This window comes from Mus caroli, unplaced genomic scaffold (genome assembly GCF_978045245.1).
Source record: "Mus caroli unplaced genomic scaffold, Mus_caroli_1 scaffold_3, whole genome shotgun sequence".
NCBI classification, from domain to species: domain Eukaryota; kingdom Metazoa; phylum Chordata; class Mammalia; order Rodentia; family Muridae; genus Mus; species Mus caroli.
Genome location: NW_028227258.1, coordinates 26606623 through 26629281, shown reverse-complemented (window position 1 = coordinate 26629281; position 22659 = coordinate 26606623). Strand labels below are relative to the sequence as shown.

The 22659-nt window shown below is 41.6% G+C and overlaps 1 protein-coding gene across 4 annotated transcripts in view; it reads right to left on the bottom strand.

Moving 5' to 3' along the window:
- Positions 1–5325: 5325 nt before the first annotated feature.
- Tet2 (tet methylcytosine dioxygenase 2) overlaps positions 5326–22659 on the bottom strand; it is an 81438-nt gene continuing 64104 nt past the window's right edge. For 2 of the 4 annotated variants that reach the window (XM_029475012.2, XM_029475013.2), the window contains 7 exons: positions 22048–22256; positions 21260–21283; positions 18383–18533; positions 15534–15623; positions 13217–13354; positions 11167–11518; positions 5326–9973 (listed from right to left, as the gene is read on the bottom strand). In XM_029475012.2, the coding sequence (XP_029330872.1) occupies positions 8550–9973; positions 11167–11518; positions 13217–13354; positions 15534–15623; positions 18383–18533; positions 21260–21283; positions 22048–22256 (2388 nt within the window). In that variant the 3' untranslated portion in view covers positions 5326–8549. The remainder of the gene's footprint in view (positions 9974–11166; positions 11519–13216; positions 13355–15533; positions 15624–18382; positions 18534–21259; positions 21284–22047; positions 22257–22659) is intronic. The other 2 variants (XM_021158820.3, XM_029475014.2) reach the window with 2 other exon arrangements.

The window sequence follows — 22659 nt, the reverse complement described above, 5'->3', positions numbered from 1 at the left end:
TGAGTAGTACTCCATTGTGTAAATGTACCACATTTTCTGTATCCATTCGTCTGTTGAGGGGCATCTGGGTTCTTTCCAGCTTCTGGCTATTATAAATAAGGCTACTATGAACATAGTGGAGCATGTGTCCTTCTTACCGGTTGGGACATCTTCTGGATATATGCCCAGGAGAGGTATTGCTGGATCCTCCGGTAGTACTATGTCCAATTTTCTGAGGAACCACCAGACTGATTTCCAGAGTGGTTGTACAAGCTTGCAATCCCACCAACAATGGAGGAGTGTTCCTCTTTCTCCACATCCTCGCCAGCATCTGCTGTCACCTGAATTTTTGATCTTAGCCATTCTGACTGGTGTGAGGTGGAATCTCAGGGTTGTTTTGAGTTGCATTTCCCTGATGATTAAGAATGCTGAACATTTTTTCAGGTGCTTTTCTGCCTTTCGGTATTCCTCAGGTGAGAATTCTTTGTTCAGCTCTGAGCCCCATTTTTAATGGGGTCATTTGATTTTCTGGAGTCCACCTTCTTGAGTTCTTTATATATATTGGATATTAGACCCCTATCTGATTTAGGATAGGTAAAGATCTTTTCCCAATCTGTTGGTGGTCTTTTTGTCTTATTGACCGTGTCTTTTGCCTGCCAGAAGATTTGCAAATTTAAGAGGTCCAATTTATCGATTCTCGATCTTACAGAACGAGCCATTGCTGTTTTATTCAGGAATTTTTCCCCTGTGCCCATATCTTCCAGGCTTTTCCCCACTCTCTCCTCTATAAGTTTCACTGTCTCTGGTTTTATGTGGAGTTCCTTGATCCACTTAGACTTGACCTTAGTACAAGGAGATAGGAATGGATCACTTCGCATTCTTCTACATGATAATCGCAGGTTGTGCCAGCACCATTTGTTGAAAATGCTGTCTTTTTTCCACTGGATGGTTTTAGCTCCATTGTCAAAGATCAAGTGACCATAGGTGTGTGGATTCATTTCTGGGTCTTTAATTCTATTCCATTGGTCTACTTGTCTGTTGCTATACCAGTACCATGCAGTTTTTATCACAATTGCTCTGTAGTAAAGCTTTAGGTCAAGCATGGAGATTCCACCAGAGGTTCTTTTATCCTTGAGAAGAGTTTTTGCTATCCTAGGTTTTTTGTTACTCCAGATGAATTTAGAGATTGCTCTTTCTAATTCGTTGAAGAATTGAGTTGGAATTTTGATGGGGATTGCATTGAATCTGTAGATTGCTTTTGGCAAGATAGCCATTTTTACTGTATTGATCCTGCCAATCCATGAGCATGGGAGATCTTTCCATCTTCTGAGATCTTCTTTAATTTCTTTCTTCAGAGACTTGAAGTTCTTATCATACAGATCTTTCACTTCCTTAGTTAGAGTCACGCCAAGGAATTTTATATTATTTGTGACTATTGTGAAGGGTGTTGTTTCCCTAATTTCTTTCTCAGTCTGTTTATCCTTTGTGTAGAGAAAATCCACTGATTTGTTGGAGTTAATTTTATATCCACCTACTTCACTGAAGTTGTTTACCAGGTTTAAGAGTTCTCTGGTGGAATTTTTAGCGTCACTTATATATACTATCATATCATCTGCAAAAAGTAATATTTTGACTACTTCCTTTCCAATTTGTATCTCCTTGATCTCCTTTTGCTGTCGAATTGTTCTGGCTAGGACTTCCAAGTACTGAATCTTTGTGAATGTGGGAAGCTCTTCTTTGCCTTTTAAATTCTCCTTTTCCTATTGTCCTTTCCACAATCACTTGGACCACGTAGCCTGGCCGCAGTTTCACCTCTACTTGAATTTAAGACTTGTTTTCCAGTCTCTGCCTCGAACTCATACATTTACTGCCTCTGCCTCCCAAGTATTGGGATTAAAGGCATGTACCACTACTTGCCAGGCTGATGGTTATATCCTGAAGACTTCACGTTAGGTTATTTTACATACTTATTTTTGCCTATATGCAAACTTTTATATTTGGGAGATCAGATTCTATTGGTTGCCCCTCCCCCCCACCTTTTTTAGGTTTTTTTGAGACAGGGTTTCTCTGTATAGTCCTGGCTGTCCTGGAACTCACTCTGTAGACCAGGCTGGCCTCGAACTCAGAAATCTGCCTGCCCCTGCCTCCCAAGTGCTGGGATTTTCCTGGCCCCAACGGAAAGCCATGTGTTGGAAGCTGTGTTAAGGTAGCTTCATTTTAGCATGTCACCCTCGGTATCCCAGCAGACAGTGCTGGGATTAACGGCGTGAGCCACCACTGCCCGGCATATTAGAAGCCTTCTTAGTTTTAGGACTTTCCTCTGAAGATGCACCATAGCACATCACCTTCTTGGGCAACATTGGCTTTTACTCTCAGTGACATTGTGTGCTCTTTGGCTGTGTATGGATGGTAGTTTCACAGTGTCACTAGCTCTGCGGGAGCACAGAAGGGGACCACTGCCTCTGGGAACACTTGTAGTGCAGCAGGCATGTTATGGAACGCAATGTGTGTAGCACAGCGTGGCCAGCCTGAAGTGCTTATTCTGCCAGTCACTTGTGTTCCAATAGCAGGAGTTTGCACCCCTCTGTGGCACTCATTCCTAGATCAGCAACAAGCGTATTCAAAACAGGACTGGGGGGGGGGGTGGGTGGGTGAGTGGTGGTGGTAGCAGAAACTACACAGACAGGTGGTAACTTGAACCATAATATTTCTTTCTGTACTTTATTGACAATGGCCTCCTAGAAGTGGGACCACAGTCAGAACCATACAAAGATGTTCTCTTCACCTTCTTTGGACATGGAAGATTCATATGCTTCTGAATTAGTTTCATTCATTGGAAAGCAATCGGTCAAACACAAGAGCCCATGGAGGCCACCTGTCACTCCAAGGATAATATGTAAGCAGGGAGTTAGGGTCCCGTCCACTGAGCCGAGCTCTGAAGCCAGAGTCACTAGAAGGAATATTCTAGCATGAGGCAAAGGACAGAGCAACGGATTCAATGTCTTCACAAGGCTTACAAATGCTTTACTTAAATGTTCACATTCCTACCTGATTCTCACCATAGCTATGATGGGCAGCATGCAGTGTGTTGATCTTCCAAAGTTCAGAAGCTGTCAGGCTAAGTCCAAAGCCCGGTGTTGTCATTAGCATTAAAGCTCCAATCACAAGACCTCTGTGGGACTGGAAAGCTGTCTCAGTGGTCTAAGGCATTTACTGTTCTTGCCGAGTGTGATTCTGTTCTCAGTATCACATGACGGCTCATAGACATCTATAATCTTCAGGACCAGGGCATGATGTCCTCTGTAGGCACGAGACACAACCCTGGTGCATGCATCCCCCTACCTCCCATCACACATACACACTCAGGCAAAATGTCTATACACATAGAAATGGTTTAAAGCCACTGTGGTTGGGGATGGTGGCACATGCCTTTAATCCCAACACTGGGGAAGAAGAGGCAGGAAGACCTTCAAGTTTGAGGCTCATCTAGCCTACATATTGAGCTTCAAGACAGCCAGGATTACATAGATAAAATCCGGTCTCAAACAAATGGCTACCATGAGAAGGGTGAGAGCAGCACGTTAGCTCAAATTTCTCCCATGCAAAAGATCCAAGCAAGGGATCAGGCAACTTGCTTGCCTATGAATCCTCAATCCTGTGATTCTTTTTTTACCTTCATCCAGAGGGGGAAAGCAAGGTACTTTTCTGTCACCATTATTTTCCCCAATACCTAAACAGAATTCTCACTTCAGCTCCAATTAACACTGATTAGAGAGTAAAATATCAGATTGAGTAGATTAAGCATCATAGAAGTAGCAGAAAGGGAAACTGTAGAGAGCAGTCATGGCGTGAATATGTTAGGAAGAGCAGCTCCTTTGGATGAAAAGCCTGGTGCAGACAACCAGAGAAACCTGTGAGAAATTACCTGCTGAGAGCGGTATTTAGACAGGTGGCCTAAAGTGTATTCACAAAGAACCTTGGTTCTGAAGCACACTGCTAAAACTGGAGTAATATAAATTGCAGTTAATTCCTTTCTAAGTATCCTTTGTGTTCATTTTCTCCTGGAGGAAGGGAGGGGTGTACGCAGGGAGCACATGAACCCCCTCCCCCCACCTCCAGATGTGTGATAGAAGTCAGGAAGCAAATGTTTCACGAACAGGCTTAGTTCTCATCTTAATTCTGGGGAGAAAGAGATGCTCCCAAAGCTGTCTTTGATGGAATACTCACCACCAGATGGCTTTTAACCCACCACCACCACCACCAACTTAAGTTCTCGGGGACGTGAGGGGAAGGCAGCTTATTCAATCAAGTCATTTCTCATGCATTGTGGTTCGTAGGCAGGAGTTAAAGCTAACACAGAATTATCCCATGTGAGCACTGTTGGATTTTAAAGCCACTCATGGCCCAGGGAAGCAGTAAGTTCTAGAGTAGAAGGGCAGCTGTGTGCAGGTTTGCTCTTGGCAGATCTAAGAAAAAGGTAAAGGGCCAACAAAGCTCGGTGAGTGCTGTTCTCTGTCATTTCCAGCTGTCTATTCAATCAAGGCTCAACAGCAGGTGCCTCTAGCTCCTTTCGTAGTGTGCCAACACACCCTGCCTCTGAAGTTTGGTGGGATGATGGTGGAGAGGGAGCTAGCAGGAGAAGCTTTGGAGGGTCCTCATCTTTGACTGCTCGATGACCTCGAGAGTGGACAGTGAATTTGTAGATGTTCAGGCAGATGATGGGTCATGAAAATTATGTGTCCTGAGGACTCAAGTTTAAAAAGTCATCGAGCCACAGCTTCTAAAACAGTGACAGGCTGCCGTTCATGGCAAGGCTGGCCTGGAACAGTTCTAGACACATCTGTCACTGAGTGCAAAGTTACTAGGTGCCTGGCCCACGCTTCTGTCACTAGAATCAAATTTGGCCCTAGACCAATAGAAAAATATGGAAGAGGAAACTCCTTTATTATCCGCATGATGCACTTGGGAGTCAGAGATGAGGACTGCCAGGTCTGGAGTGGCAGGAGAGCCAAGGCTACACAATGATAGCCTTGAACAAAACAAAATGATAGTCTCGAACAAAACAAACCAACCAAATGCCCTCCATTCTGGGTAATGTTAGGTTGTTTAACTATGCCCTATGGATAGAGTTTCAGCAGAGTTGCAGCCTGGCATGGCGTGAATGCTGAGACCTTGTATGGAGTTGGGGCAGTTCTGTTTCAAGCTCCCCAAAGTTACACGGGACAGGTATGTCTGGTACTGCTAGGGCAATCTTTCCCGCAAACACTTATGGAAGCCTCTGATAGGCAGAAAGAGGAACACGAACAGGCTAAGATTACAGACTCAAAACAGGGTCAGAGAATAGGCACAAGCTAAAATGATGGCCCTTCCTGGTTATGTACAAGAGGAATTAGGTTGAAAGTGAGGAGATGGCATGGTGAGTAGATCTGACTGGGAAATTTAGATTTAGGTAACCATGTTTAAGAACTATGCAAAAAGTATCTTGTAAAACAACAAAATCGCTCCATTCCATTTTACCTCAATTATGGAACAAAAACCTCTGCAACATAATACTTGAGTGCATTAAATAAATATAAATTTTATTAAAAACACTCACATGGCGTTATCAGGAATGATATAATAAACAGCTTTAAAATAAACTGCATTCATAACATTACAATACTTACAGTATTTATAACCACCCTCAGATTGTATAAACAAAGCCAACATCTCAGGAAGTAAGCTACATTAAAAAAATAAAGCATAGAAAAATGCACACAGAAGTTCATTACCTTAGTGTCAAACTGCAAAAGAGAATCCCTAACCAGTTAACCACACTACCTTGTAAAGTGAACTATACATCACTGTGCGTCAATCAAGATGAAAAATTCATTCAAGTAATGTTGACACCAAGCAGAAGCACTTGTATCAAGTATGGCTATGTAGTCAAGCTGTTCCTATAGAAGCAAATCACAGATCTGCCTCCCACTTGATCTAATGGACAGAGGTGGGATGTCACTGCCTTCCTCCCTACACCACCCATCCTCTCAAACCACACTTACTGCTCCTGTTGGCCAGCAGTTTGACAAATGACAGTGGGTGACATGTAAAGCAAATATTCCTTAGGGATGGCTGGCTCAAAAAAAAAAAAAATTGCCAAGCACACCTTGCAGGAACCTTATGTGGACTCAACATCATGGTGTGGAAACCGTTAACCTTGTGGGTTTTTTTTTTTTTTTTGGTGTGTGTGTGTGTGAAGGCAGACATTCTGAAAGCTTTTAGTGACAAATGTGACAAAGGTCTCAAAGCTATTTGCAAAGCTAGTAAGCAACACTGTATTTAGGCCACAATGTAACAAGAGTCCTATTGCACAGCACACCACCAGCTCCTAGGACTGTCCAGCTGCAGTCCAAAGCTGTCCTAGTCACTAGATCAGAAGCCATTACCGGCGATGTCTTGTACCCCCCCATCTCCCTCTGCCAGCTCAGGGCTTCCTATTTTACACTTTTTACTCTGCTGAACGCCAACTCTCCAAAATTTACAATTGAAAGGTGACAAAATTTATAAAATTAGTTTTCAGTTATCAGTACATGTACAAGCAAAATACGAGGGATTCCAATCCTCTGAAAGAGAATATATTAACCGACAACTTTACACAAACAGATGACATGTTGGCATAAGGAGAATGAGCTGAAATATCCCTGAATTTTTAGAAAAAAAAAAGTTTGAGATTCAAGTTATACTTGCTAAGAAATCAAGTATTTAAAAATGGTATGTCTTAATACAAAGATTTTTTTTTAAAAAAAAAAGAAAAATGGTGGTCTACAATGCTCTAAGCCTCCACTGTTAGTTCAGTATCCCATTGCCTAGCTAGTGTTGAGGTATGACGACAAGTAGGAACACCACTCCAACTTTGAATGGATTCTTAGCTCACATTAAGATCTATGTGGAGCAATCTGGGTAGCACCATCATGATGTGAATTTTTCTTCAATCTCATATATTATATATATATATAATATATATATACACATGTATATATTTAATTTTTTACAGTACTAAAATACTAAAGCATTGCATTAAAAAAGGTTTTGTTTTACAATTTAATTTACTATACAACTCTTTTTTACCTTTTAATACAAATTAATCTTTAAAATCACCATAAACCAGCTGCCTATTGTCTTTCGGTTTTTGTTGGTTGCTCTGTAACCAGTAGAGTCCTATGGACTTAACCATGTCTCCTCATCTTCTGCGGGTTTCAGTCCACTCAATCTTCCTGGTATGTATAACACTTAGCTAAGAAATGACACCACAAAGCATGTAATGAACACAAAGGCAGCCTGCTGTCCTGAAGAACATACAGGTCTGTGTGTGGGACAACATGGCCGTAAGTGGGCAAGCTTTGCTCTGTCTGTAGCACGGGGCTACAGACACCTGCAGTTAACAGAAGTTCTTAAGCTGTATACACAGGAGGGATTAGCTTGCCCTACCACCGTTTTACAGGATAGCATGTAAGGTGAGCACCAAAAACTGTTTTTTGTTTTCTGTGGACTAGCATATCCATTCAGCTTCGGTTTGGATTGTAACAGGCCTGATATTGCTCATCAGCCGATAGTGGCTAAGAGCAAAGCAAATGTTTCCTTAAAACAAAACAAAACAAAAAAAAAACACTTTTAATCCTAAATGAAAGTAAACTTTTGTTTTGTTTTGTTTTTATGTTTTAGTACCTTAGCATTGCCCAAGTTACCAAAGCTTAGGTAGGCAAAGTGCTTTTCTAAGACACAACTTAAAATATTTCAGTACACATGTGTTAAGTGTACATATGTATTCATTATAGTCCTACAAGGACATCGGTGGATAACTACAATCCAGAGGCCTTTGAAATGTCCACATTTTAAAAACTAAGCTGAATAATTAATTAAGATAGAAATGTAAAATCAGAGGTACCCCAGTTCCTCCAGGGCCCTTGACCACACTGGCTGGATGATAGAAGGCATTGATTTTTCAGCTATTAAAAACACCATTTGTAGCACCATTTAATGTTAACACCCAAACAGATTCAGTGTTTTGCCATTATTCACTTAAGCTTTCTGTAGCTACTTTGATAAATAAGTTATTAAGATTACAGTAAAAAAACCTGCATGTTAAAAAGTCATAGTTCCAGTATTTCTTCAGTACATCATACGTCAGCACCAGATGATTCCTGCAACTGCTCTACTACAGCGCTGTGTCCCATGGTTACACACGCTGAGTACTAGAAGCAGTCACGTGTAGCACGCTGAGGGGCATGGCACATGCATGACCTCAGCCAATAAGAGAACCAGTGGTTTTCAAGACAAATGTCCAGCGCTTCCTCCCCACTGTGCCCTTGCATAGGATGCTCTTCCGGAATGCCACCATGGACCACGGGAGAGATTAAATATAATGGTAAAATAAACTATTTTGCTGGTGAGCTGACACCCCCCCCCGAATAAACATACACACAAACACACACTGCATTTGTCACAGATGCTGTGACCTGTTCCTACGGCCCATGCCATGAAAGACATACTGCTCACAGGTTGTCCTTGGTGGTCTGGCCTAATGGCCAGCGTCATACAAATGTGTTGTAAGGCCCTGTGACCTGAGTGAAAGCATATGGTGATGTAGTCACGGTAGAGTCTGTAGTCATAGACCCTGTGTTCTCAGCAAGAGACTGGATGAAACGCAGGTAACTGGGTTCTTGTGGCCCTGTGGGCTCATGATTTTTCTCAGACTCTGATCCATTCTTTCCACACTCTTCCTCTTTCCGGGCCTTCTCAGCCATTTTGGCTTCCCAGAGAGCCAAACAATGTTTTGGTAGAAACAAGTTCTTATGCCTATAGAGTACAAGTGAGATCCTGGTGGGGTGATTGCGGTCGGGATCATTTAATTTGGTTGTGGCATGAACCTCACACTTTGCACACTCAATGAGAATTGACCCATGAGTTGGAGCTATAGCCACCCCTCCAATGCAAGGGTCCTGAAAGTTGTGCTCACTATCTGACCAATACTCAATTTCCTCCACAGCAGCTGCATCCTGGCCTGACACCCCAGGCTGCTTCTCTTGACTGCTGCCAGTCAGACTGTATAATAGTTCTTGAGCAGAAGCAGTTCTATCATGATTAAACCCTGGAAGCACTCTTGAGAGCCCATTGGCTATGTTGTCATTCTCCTTGTTGTGGAAGGCGTGGCTGGAACTGCTCACTGAGCCCGAAGAAGCTGCTGCCGTGTAGCTGTAGATCGTGTGAGAGGGTAGATGATGTTCACTGGTTTTGTAGTCAGTGTGTGGGTGGCTGTATGGTGATCTGGAGGCAGCTCCCATGAAATGACTATCCATCTTGGGGGTGGGGTAAGGAGAAAACGTTGCTAGGTGGTGTACATTTGGTTTTAGGGTAGAGTTAGTGAAGGCATCTCTCTGCATATTTTGGTTTCCATAACTTAAGTACTTAGAGGGACTGTCCTCAAGCCTCTGTTGGTGAAGTGTGTGGATGGGTGGTAAGTTTTGATTGGTGAGATGGTCCTGGTTTGGATATCTATGCAGACCTCTGGACTGAGCCTGGGGGGAATAAGAACCTAAGAAAGGGGAACCATTGTCCACTGACACACTCCCATTGTATGGAAAAGGTGAATATTGGTTATTCTGATTCAAAAGCCCAAGGTAGGGGTTCATGTAATTAGAAGGATTCAAATATGAACCCGAGGCATGAGATGAAGTGGGGTAAAAGTTCACATGGTTGGTATCTCCATAAATATCTGAGGTGTGTGCTGAGCTGGGATAAGGACTGTGTGGAGTAGGCTGTCTCGTGTAGACACTGGTGGATCCAGAACAATGAGAACCAACAGACTGAGAGTTACCGGGCATGATATGCTGTGACTGTGGCTGTGGCTGTGGCTGAGGTGGCTGTGGCTGCGGCTGCTGTGGCCTCTGCCCTTGCTGAAGGTGCTTCTGGAGTGTTGGTGGCTGCTGGATGACTGGCCCCGAAAGCTGCAGTTGTGCTATGGAGAGGGTAGGAAAGAGCAGGTACAAATACATCTAAGAATGGAGATACTTAATATATGCGAGAGCATAGACAAGCCCTGCAAACAAGGACAAAGGAAAGTGAGGGCTTTGAGCATTGTCACCCATAATTTTGTGTCTGAAGCCATAGAAGAAACATGCCAAACTTTTAATAGTGCATGCTGGTAATGTGTGTTACCCCACCCTCACCCCAGAGTCATTCAACATGCCTCTGCCCACCCTACCTATCTACCTCTGCTTAGTTCAATGCCAACCTAGTTTGATAACAAAGACTCTACTATAATGTTGCCCCTTCCAACCCTACTATTCCTGAAGGAAGGGAACAGTTTATTTTACTTTACTTCTTAATGGCCTGGCACATGGCAGGACTTGTCAAAACTGGAATGACATTTATCTATACCTAAAGAGGACACTTCCCGGGAAGGACATTTCCACGACTGCATGTAGAGAGCACCTTGTGGGAATGAATGTTCCCCTTGGGAAGCATGAACTGGTAAAATGGACCTGCAGGGGCAGGTTCTGGGCAATGAACAGTGTTATAACGGAAACCAGCAAGGAGGGGATTTTTACCTCTCAGAGCAAAGAGGACTGCTTAAGCAAATCTGTAGGTGAAATAAATTTACAGAACATCAAGCCAGTATACTTTCTAAGCACTGGATTTCTTGTTAGTATCTCTAATTATAGACATACAGCGAGAGTTATTTATGGTGCCCAGTGCTCCTCCATTAGGACTACGGCAGACTTTGATGAGTGGGGAACATTACCTAGCGAGATCCAACCTGTCCGTGAAAGACTACTCAGCTCACCCTTTATCCCGCAAACTTAGTTCAGTATAGCACTGTTTTAATTCCTAGTCAGTCTTGTTCTTTGCATTCTGAGAGGGTTCACTTTCATAGTTTCTTGAAATCCCCCTACTGGTCTACTGCATCTGTGTCCAGTGCTCCCCTCCTGATGCTTGGTGAGGTATTACGCCATGATTCACATTACTTTTGGCGGGTTATTTGTTACACACAGAACCACCTCGATCTCTAGTATGCGTTGGATGTTTCCCCAACTCTGACGACCCCAGCATACCCTCAACACTCGAGGGAGCATTACGGTAGACTAGTCAGACCATGATTGCTAGAACTTCCCAGCAAGCGCACTCAGCCTCAAGTGTCACACAGCTTACCTGTCGTCTGTTTCATATGGCTTGCATTTTCCATCAGCTTTGTACGTGAGGAAGACTTTTCCTTTTCCCTCCTACTAGAGCAGTTCTCCAGAGAAGAAAGCTTTCGAGCTGCTTTTTTCTTGGTCTCCGCTTTCTTCTTGCAAGTCTTGGGCACCTCTCCTATCCTTATGATTCTTCTCCTCCGAAACGACTGCAGAACCTCAATGGACCCCATCCGCATCTTCTCCTCCTGACCTTCCGTACTCCCAAACTCATCCTCAGGGGCGATGATGTACATAGGCAGCACGTGGAACTGCTCATCCTCAGGCTTAGCTCCGACTTCTCGATTGTCTTCTCTATTGAGGGTGACCACCTGAGGCGGATGTGAGACGTTCCAAGCTCAGTTGTAGGTCCAGAAAGAAAGTGTGTGCATGGGCCTCCCTACCAGTATGCACATGCGTGTTGGATGAGGGACATGCATATTATTAAAACCAGATCTGCCTGTTTTAACGGAGGACAATGTACAAATGGAGGAAATAGAGAAAAAGACCATCTCCCTTTTTTTATACTTTTCAAGAATAGAATTGGCTATTTTCATGGACTTCTAGAGCTGTGCTTCTTCCAAATGAAATGAAGCACTTGCCTGCTCTCTGTAACACATGGCAGATGCATGTCTTTCAAAAGATGCTACAGCCCTCTTCTACTAGCACATGCAATGGGATGGGGAAGGATGACAACAGGACACACAGCTCTATGTCCCTCAGACCTGACTCCTAACTCTCCATGTGTAAAAAACTTGCTATACTCAAAAAAAACAAAAAACAAAAAACAAGATGCCAGTTGAATGTACGTCATGCATATCTTCATGCATCCTCTTTTGCTTAAGGTAGCTCTCTGATCTTAACTATAATCATATTAATTGATAATTGGTAAGTGGAGAAAATAAAACTTAAAGGACATACATAACAAGGAGTGGGAGAAATCCCTGAAGGGAAAGAGTGGTTTCTAAATGTCTAATGTGAAGAACTGGTTCCCAAATTCATGTCTCTGAATGCTTCCTTTGCAAATACACCAGCATTCAATTCCCACCTGAGTGCCTTTCCATCCTGCCTTGTAGCCCCTGGGATCATCCAAAGGCAGGCTCATTGCTCATTGCCATCACTTTATAGGATGAAGAACAGTCTACACGGCTGCACTATTGTGATTATACTACAGCCTCAGACAGGGCTGACTAGGGTCACGAGTAGCTTATTTTCCTGGATCTAACTTCAAACTATGGCAGGTAGCTAATATACCTCAGAGTCCATGTTTAGAATGGAGGCTGTATTAATCCATCGTGCTACCGTGGTATGTAGGCATGAGCTCTTGTGGTCTGCTTGTACATAAGTCACAAATGAATGACAGGAAGTGTCAATTACTTTCTACCTTCCTTTTGGGGACAGGGTATCTCAGGGAGCCTGAAGGACACCGATCTTGCTGGATGGCTGGATAGCAAGCCTCAGAGATCCCTGTGTCCCTTTCCCAATGTTGAGTGATTAATGATGCCTGCTACAGCACTGGGTATAGGTATAGGCGATTCAGTTCTTTAGCTTGAAGGTAAGTGTCTTCCTGGCTGAGCCACTTTCCCAGCTGAATTTTGATTTTTCTTTTTAAAGATTTTTAATTAAGTGTATGGATGTTTATTGAACGTGAATTAGCATGACTGCAGAAATCAGGAATGTCCCTAGAGCTGGAGTTACAGGTGGTGGTGAGCTCTGGGTACTGGGGATGGAACTCAAGTCTTCTCCAGACCCACATTATTTTCTTGACAAGCACTTTGAAATAACAATAGACACCATTTAGATTAGTACTAAGAACACCCAAATTCTTGTGTGGTTGTCAGCATTTCTGCTAATGTGCCACTTAGTTATGAGAGGGCTAGTAGCACCTAGGAAGGTCACAGGAACATAATCCATCCATGAAAACACACGGCCTGGTGGCCCCTGCTGAAAGCACAATGCTCTGTGCCAAGCACTGTACAGTTTGTGCTTTTCAGTGGCAGATGCTGCTAGGATCATGGGGTGCCACTTACCACTGTACTGCCATTTGGCATGTTCTGCTGGTCTCTGTGGGCATGAGCAGAAAAGTCCAAACATGCAGTGACCCCTGAGAATGGCCGGCCTTCCTTCAGACCCAAACAGCAGTCTGGAGCTTGGTGTTCAAATTCAACCTGAGAGATAGATGTGTGTCAATGGGAAAGTTCTTTAGAATTTTGCACTTTATATCTAGAACATAATGGAATGACCAAAAATAGAGCACACTATTACTGAGGAAAACTGTTTGTGTGGTGTCAGATTTCAAACCCAAGGCTAATCAGTGTAGTAAGGTAAGCAATCTAGCACTGCCAGGTCCCACATTTCCCCTTTCCTCCCTCCAAACCCTCGCTTATAACCCTTCCTGCTCTCTTTCAAATTTATGCCCCAACTACACATTAGTGAAATGTGTGTGTGTGCGTGTGTGCACATGCACAATTGTTATTGTAGCAAATACTCCTAAATATGACCTGCCCATGAACACATGTTAAGTAGCACTGATGGAAGGCATCCTTACTTTGATCTATGTGAACACCCATGTAACCACTGCTATAAACAAATCAGGTCTATATACCCATTACTCCCCTAAAGTTTCTGCCAGTCTCTGGTGTTTTCCCTCCTGCTTTGGTCAGACCTACCACACAGACAAATGAGGATTACAATACATTTAAAGTCTTCTACATGCTCAAGGAAACAACCCAAGTAAAAGGAGAATACATGGGATGGGAGAAAATCTGTGTAGATGGCTTTTCTGATTAGTTATGATCCAGAATCTACTTTTAAAATAAGATTCCACCCACCTCATCCTTCCTCACATCTCACGTGCACCCTGTTCCGTATGTGACAGCTGCTTTTTTTTTTTAACACTTTCTTTTGTTTTTAAACACATAGAAGACATATTGATCTCTTGATACCTGTAGTTATAACAGGCTTTTGCTCAAGCACACAGGGTGATTGTTGTGGGGGCGGGGGGGGGGGGCGTTAATCTTTGAGACTGATCTCATATAGCTAACTAGTGAGCCTTGACCTTGCAAAATCAGCAAATACAGGTTTTGTTTTCTTTGTTTACTTTTTTTCTTTCTTCATGGACAAAGTCTAACAATAACTTGACACCTGGACCCATGTGTAATAAAACAACTGTATAGATAGTCCTGTAAAAATCAGGGTAGTCCTGTAAAAATCAGGGTAGTCCTGTAAAAATCAGGGTAACATGATTTAAACATATTGAATAAAATCTTCACGTGGACATAAATTAGATAAACCATCATTAAGATTTAATTTCTTTAAGGCGGAAAATCAAACGTGTGCGCTTTTAACAGCGAAATTCGTACAATAGAAACAATTCAAGTAGTTCTAACGATTAAGAAAACAAAGAATAAGAGTGCAGCTGGAGAAACACCTAAGTAAAGAGCATTTGGCTTTTGCAGAGACACTAACCCAAATATTGGTTTACAGCTGTCTATAATTCCAGGTCTAGGGGACTCAAGGCCCTTACCGTGCAGTACATTCATACAAATGCAGGGAGGCTGTCCCATACATGAAAAAGAGAAGTGGCTTTATAAAGGCTAAAAAAGAAGTCACTCTTGGAGCTGAGACGAAAGGATGGACCATCTAGAGACTGCCATATCCGGGGATCCATCCCATAATCAGCTTCCAAACGCTGACACCATTTCATACACTAGCAAGATTTTGCTGAAAGGACCCTGATATAGCTGTCTCTTGTGAGACTATGCCAGGGCCTAGCAAACACAGAAGTGGTTGCTCACAGTCAGCTATTGGATGGAACACAGGGCCCCCAATGGAGGAGCTAGAGAAAGTACCCAAGGAGCTAAAGGGATCTGCAACCCTATAGGTGGAACAATATGAACTACCCAGTACCCCCCAGAGCTCTTGTCTCTAGCTGCATATGTAGCAGAAGATGGCCTAGTTGGCCATCAGTGCAAAGAGAGGCCCATTGGTAGTACAAACTTTATCTGCCTCAGTACAGGGGAACGCCAGGGCCAAGAAGTGGGAGTGGTGGGGAGTGGGCGGGGGACTTTTGGGATAGCATTGGAAATGTAAATGAAATAAATATCTAATAAGATAAATAAATAAATAAATAAATAAATAAAAGAAGTCACTCCTTCAAAAATAGTTTTGGGGTTGGGAGCTGGCAGTGCACACCTTTGACCCTGGAATTTGGGAGTGGAGGCCAGTCCATATCCAGGACAGTCAAGGCTAATACTACTCAGAGAAACCCTGTCTTGAAAAAACAAAAAAAGTTTTGGACTGGCCAGGTCACCAGTAATGGCGTTTGACAATAAAAAGCTCACTTACCTGATTATTGTATGCATTGGGTGCAAGCTTCTTGTATATTGGAGCAATGACAGTAGCCAGGTTTTGCAAATGAGAACCTAGTCTCTCTTCCTGTACAAAAATGATTCAACAAATTAAATTCTAAATTAAACATGGTTATATAAATGTGTACGTGCATTGAGACATGACACAGTCTAAATTATTCCCAAGTATAATGTTTTTCTTATTGTAGGAAATACCTAAATCTTTGTTTAAAAAACAAAAGAACAGCTCTAACATGAATTTGTATGTGCTATCTACCATGTGCTATCATCTATTTGGATCTGGGTATGATGGTCTCTACTTTGCATGCAGACAACTGACAATTTGTAAACACAAGCCTCCACTGGGGGTGGAGTGGTGAACAAGCCAGCTGGCTCATGGAAACACTTTTCCCTCTCACTATTCAAATGTTCGGTAAGGAAGATGAACTACTAAATCTGACTACTTCTAAGCACTTCCTAAGTTTAAATGAAGTCTCTATAGAACTTACTGGACATTTTAAGTGTGGATAAAATTCTCTGGACTAACTACATTCAATGCTGAGCAGTTTGTTTAAAAAAACGGAAACACTGTTACATCCCTACTACCCCATGCTCACAAAGAAATGTTTCCGATAGGCTTCTAAAGTGGCATGACCTAAATTCCCACTGACACCATCTAATTTCAAATTGCTACTGTTGAACAATCTTGGGAGGCTGGGAGATAAAGCTCAGTTAGCAATTGCTGCTCTTCTAGTGGACCAAGACTTGTTTCTTCTCATTTATGCTGGGTGGCTCGCCAGCTCAGTAACTCAGTTCCAGGTGACTTCTGGGCTCCAGGGCCCCTGCATGTGCAAGCACAGGGGGCTAAGGTGGAACCTGAGTACTCAAGTAAAAGATGGGGACCCATAACAGTGCTGGGGTGGTCAGAGCATAAGGAAAGCTGGGGCTTCTCTGATAACCACTCTAGTCAAAACAGCCTTGAGTTCAATGAGAGGCTTCTTCTCAAAAAGGGATAAAGGAAGATGCGCGTACGCATGTGTGAATGCACACAGAAATGCATGACACACGAATCCAGAGATGCAAACTTTAGTAGGTAGGTAGAGTTGGCTGTGCAGCAGGCCCGCTTAAGAAAAATCTTGCAGGGCAGTGGTGGCGCACACCTTTAATCCCAGCACTTGGGAGGCGGAGGCAGGAGGATTTCCAAGTTTGAGGCCAGCCTGGTCCAGTGCTACACAGAGAAACCCTGTCTCAGAAAAAAAAAAAAAGAAAAGAAAGAAAGAAAGAAAGAAAAAAAGAAAACGAAAAGAAAAATCTTGCTTACTTGCATAATTTATATTTAATATTATAACTTTAATATTAAAGATAACATTTCCCTTTCAGATGAATATATCAAAGTTAATAACAATGTGTGGATTTTAGCACTTTAGATTCAATTTAATTTTTGATCATTCAGCTCTTAATTAAATCCTACAATCTTAAAAGTATTATCTGCCAGAGAATCTTTATTTTAAAAGATAAAAAGTTTGATGGTTTTAAGTGAGAAATCAGTGTTCGTTTATTTGAACTGAATATGTATACTAAAATATCAACCTGTTTTAGTTGCATGAATACATATATACTGCAGTAACTTAAATTTCGAGATATTAGAAATAGTATAAGCATGAGTTCCATAATTTAAACTTGAAAGTGAATATCACAAATCTTAACTTTTTAGTTTTCTGATGTCCCTTTCTGATGCCTGGGGCAAAGAATTATGCCACTTTGAGCAGAAGCCATGTCTCCAATAAAGTATTCTTTCCTTTAAAAAAAAACCCAATATTTATTGATATGTATCGGTAGTTTACTTGCATGTGTCTGAGTGTCAGATCCCCTGGAACTGAAGTTACCGGACAGTTGTGAGCTGCCATGTGGGTGCTGGGAATTGATCTCAGGTCCTCTGGAAGACCAGTCACAGAGCTCTTAACCACTGAGCCATCTCTCCAGGCCCTAAATCCACACTGTCTTTGCCCTTGTTTGCAACATGATTCATTGCCATAGTAATTCCCAGTAGTATCATAGATCTTTCAAGCAGGATAAGTTTTAATATGCAAATATTTCTTATTTGGTACTGGCAAATTTGTCCAAATACTCTATGAAATGGAATGTTAAAAAGGGAGCCTAAATGTTATACATCAGTGTGAAATTACATTGAGAAATCAGAATGACATAAACATGGTCTATTGCCCATATTATAGACTTTTCTTTACACAGAGCCTCACTCTTTAGTCCAGGCTAGCCTAGTCAACTTAATTTACTCTTGGCATGGGTATTCTATAAAGGCCTATGTGCTGGCTAGTTGTGGCAACTTGATACAGCCAACCATTTCAAAATGCCACCATGTAGGGGAGCCTGTGGCTCATATTCCTGATTGTTGGTTGATATAGGAGGGCCCAGCTCACTGAGGGCAGCGCCACCCCTGGGCTGGTAGTCCAGGGTACTATAAATGGCTCTATCAAGCAACAGGGAACAAACCAAGACAGTACATAGCCCCTCTGAAATAGTTCTGTGCCTCCAAGTTCCTACACTGACCTCCCTGTATGAACTACAAGCTTTAAGGCAAAATAAGCCCCTTTCTTCCCAAGTTGATTTTGGTCATGGTGTATAGAAACCTTAGCTTACTGCTCACAGGTCGGAATAATTTGTGCTGCTATATATATATTCATGATAAATTTATAAAATATTCTATGTTTAGGGGTTAGCCAGAATATGTAGGTTCATCTGAGATGAAATTCCTTCTTGAGAATGACAGGTCATTATGCTCATTGATTCTGTATGAAAAACAGGTTATAGATTAGGAAACAAACCAACCTCTTTTGGCTCAGCTCCATGTAGCCTAAATTTCCTTGGTTTCTTGCTTCTGGCAAACTTACATCCATTATAGTACATGCTCCAAGAACAACCAAAAGAAAAGGAGGCACCACAGGTCTCTGGATTCTCACCCTGACAACAACAGTTTCTACTGAGAGAACACAGGCATTAGAAATAGTCTCTGACAATAGCCATTGTGTGCTACTGAGCCATTTGCATGTCTTACAGAGGTAGGACTAATTTCTATCTTTCAAATGTTGACTGAGTGTACCTAGAGTTCATGTCATTGTGTAATGTGTGTCAAAGAAAACTTCATTCATTGTTTGGCCAGCCCAATTTTCTCACTCATCTTCATTGTGTTCTAAACTGTCTTATTATTATTGTGATGATCAGTTAATATATACTTGGTGAATTATTTATAAGTGTAATATTATATACACATTCTGATAAGGGGAAAAAAACTACCAAATGTTCTACAAATTACCCTGACACCTAGCCAATAAAGATAACCAAACTATTGATCTAGTTCCCTTGATGAACACAGATGAACAAAATCTTGCAAATCATATTTAAGAACACATTAAGATCATACATTCTGTTAGAGTTGGTTTCCAACTTGGCTCAACACACAAATGAAATAATTCTCAAACAGACATGAACATTCCTCCACAAGAAGTGCTAAAGAAACTAGGAATGGAAAGAACCTGTTGACATAAGGGTCTGTGATGAAGCCAGTAAACATATACTAAATGGTGACCAATTCCTTGCACATCAAAAGTGGGGCAAGATTATTTTTTACCACTACCCTTCAATGCTCAGTCTTTTCAGCAAACTCCAGAATACAAAAATCAACCTGCAAAAGAAGATTTTGCAGATAGCATGTTCAAATTTACTCCCCAGCACCCACATCGTTAGCTCATAATTGCCTCTAGGTCCAGTTCCAGGGGTGTCCTGTGGGCACTAGCATGAACACACTCAGAGAGATTCACAAAAATAAATAAAAATTTCATGACAATGAAATTTCCTCAACTTAGCAAGAACATTCCCACACTATTACCAAATAGAAATGCATAAAACTAACCAAAGAGGTAAACGACCTCCACAATGAGAAGTATTTGGGCATTGACTTAGGCAGTATTATATAATGGTTGTGTTGATGAAATGAATCTATAGATTCAAAGCAATCAAATTTCTAATTACATTCTTTACACCCCTAGAAAAATCCCAAGTAAAGTAGCTAATAATCCTAAACAGAAGAGAGCATGGCTGTATCATAACTAATTTCAAATTATACTACAGAGCCATAGTAACAAACCATCATGGTACTTTAGAATAAGAGGATCTAGGAATAAACCAGAGTTACAGCCAGCTGACTTTGAATAAAGATATCAAGTTACAAATTTGAGACATAATGCCTGAATAATCCACACGCAGTAGAAGGAGATCCCTATCACCGCACACTATGGACACAAGTGGAGAGACAAGGGACAAGTCCCCCTCCAGCTCTCATCTCCAGAGGTGCTACACACATTATAGTCAGTCAACCCACCTCAACTAACCCTAGGTATAGAAAGCCCCTCAGAGGCATGCCCAGGAATATGTCCAACCTGAGTCTAGATCTTGTCAAGTTGACAGTCATGAGGTAGTAACAACGAAGATTTCATGGCCCTAGAAATCTTATGTGGGGGAAAGTCTTTAGCAAATATATCTATAGGGACCAATGTAAGATATTTAAAGAACTACAGAAACTCAATTAAAAAAAAAAAAAAGCTCAAATTATCCAGTCAATAAATAGGCTAGTGAACTGAAGGGACAGGAAATAAATGACCAACAATTATTTGAATGTGTTAAGCACCAGGGAAATAGACATTAGTACTGCTTTAAGATTATATATCACTCGAGTCAAAATGACTTAAGGAAACAAATGAAAGCAATGCTGTTGATGATGTGGGCAAAGAGGAGCATATATGTATATATACACTACAGTCCAGAATGTGAACTTATGCCACTGCTGGAAAAGTCAGTGTGGATGCTCCTCAAATAGAATCTAAAAAGAACTGTCACTCTATAGCTATCCCACACTTAGTATCGTTTAGATTGTGGCTTAGTTTATTTAACATGATCATCTTTAGTTCCATTCATTTTCCTGAAAATAATTTCACTTTACTCAGGTTCAAAATGTTATGGATGCATCCTGTTTTTCTTTATCCATCTATTAGTTAGTAGTGGACATCTGTTTTATTTCCTAGCTTATAGGCATAATGTAACAACAAGCATGTTTGTGCTTCCCTAAGTTATTTTCCTAGTTCACTAGCACTTTAGAATCTGAAGCCTGCCCTGAGACTCTATGGTAAGAAAAGTGAATTCTTCAGCAAAGTGTGTCAATGTGCCTTCACTTTTAAATGTACATACACACACCTTTAGCAGAATGAACAAGATAAACTGATAATCTGAAGAGTCTTCACAGCTAAAACAGGTCATCAGAAGTTTACAAGTCATAGGTTAGGAAGTGAATGAGCCATTTGAATTAATCAGTAAGTGAACTGAAGAATAGATCATGAATTTTTGGTTTGGGGTTTTTTTTTTTTTTTGATCAAATTTGTCAAAAGCAAATCAGTTTCAAATGGGAGTTATGGATACCTGTATAATACAACCAAAACTGAGAAACTAAGGAGCACATATGATTAGCAATGAGACTGGTGAACGTGGCCATGATTCTTTGTGATCCCAGGAAATGAATCTGTGTGGTTAGTGGTTAGGTAGATTTTAAAAGTACAAACTGTTAATTATTTTTAGACCAACTGTGAGAAAATGTGTCAGGAGAACCTTCGTGTGCTAACGTCATGCAGGAATTCACAGTAGAGGAATAAAACGAACCTGGGTGGTGATGGCATTTTCTTCCTGCAAAGTGGAGAAAGTTAACCCAACAAACAGTAACGGGTATGTACTAACTACCCAGCAATAACGTATGGAGCAGCAGTGAAAAGGGAAGCAAGTGTGACCTACAGGAATAATTAGAATAAATGGAACAACAATTTCAATTTCTACAGAACTTTTATGAATCTTGAAATGACAGATTAAAAGTTATTGATCAGGGCTGGTGAAATGGCTCACTGCTTAAGAGCACTGACTGCTCTTCCGAAGGACCTGAGTTCAAATCCCAGCAACCACATGGTGGCTTACAACCATCCATAATGAGATCTCTTCTGATGCATCTGAAGACAGCAACAGTGTACTTAGATATAATAATAAATCTTTGGGCCGAGCAAGCAGGGCCACAGTGAGCAGAAGTCCTGAATTCAATTCCCAGCAACCACATGATGGCTCACAACCATTTGTACAGCTACAGTGTACTCATATACATAAGATAAATGAATAAATCTTAAAAAAAAAGTCAATGACCCAAATCCCAAAATGGTATCTTACTAAAATGGTAGCCACATTAATATGGAGTGTCCAAGTTGGCAAAGAACTAGAATAGAAATGGTAAAACCAAAGCCACCTAGATCTTACCAGAAATGGCTCCGGAACATGACTCCCTATGGTCGAAGTGGACCTTAATAATCATTCACTGTCCTGACTATGAAATAAACGCGTGGCCCCCGCTTTATCAATATACAAATTCAAGTCCATCTGGAGAACGGGAAAGGTCTAAACCCACTTACGTTTCATTCTGAGAACAGCGACGGTTGGTGCATATGCCACACTTGCCCAGGATATCTGTAAGTTCTGAGTAGAGTTCTGACGCGAGCAGCTTTGGGATTCCGTCCCACAACATGATGGCAATTACCATCACCGCAGTCTCACACGTGTGGTTAGGTCGCACTCGTACCAAACACAGTAGTTTCTCCTCCTCACTCGATCTCCGATATACCTGTGTGCATCAACAATCCACCCAAACAGCCCCACCCACCCAAAACGGAACAAGGGTCAATTGGAGCCAATATGTGCATATGCATATTTTTCATATCTGGATCAAATTTACCAATTGCAATTCCTCTTTTATTGCCCAGCTATAGAGTGGGAACCTAACCAACTGTCAAAAAAAAGAAAAAAGAAAAAAAGAAAAAAGAGGGAGAGAGAGAGAGAGAGAGAGAGAGAGAGAGAGAGAGAGAGAGAGAGAGAGAAAGAAAGAAAGAAAGAAAGAAAGAAAGAAAGAAAGAAAGAAAGAAAGAAAGAAAGAAAGAAAGAGGAAGAGTACAAAATTACTCATCAATGGTTAGCAGACCATACCTGGTACAGTGGACAGTTAAATGTAACCTCCTATAGTAAGAACT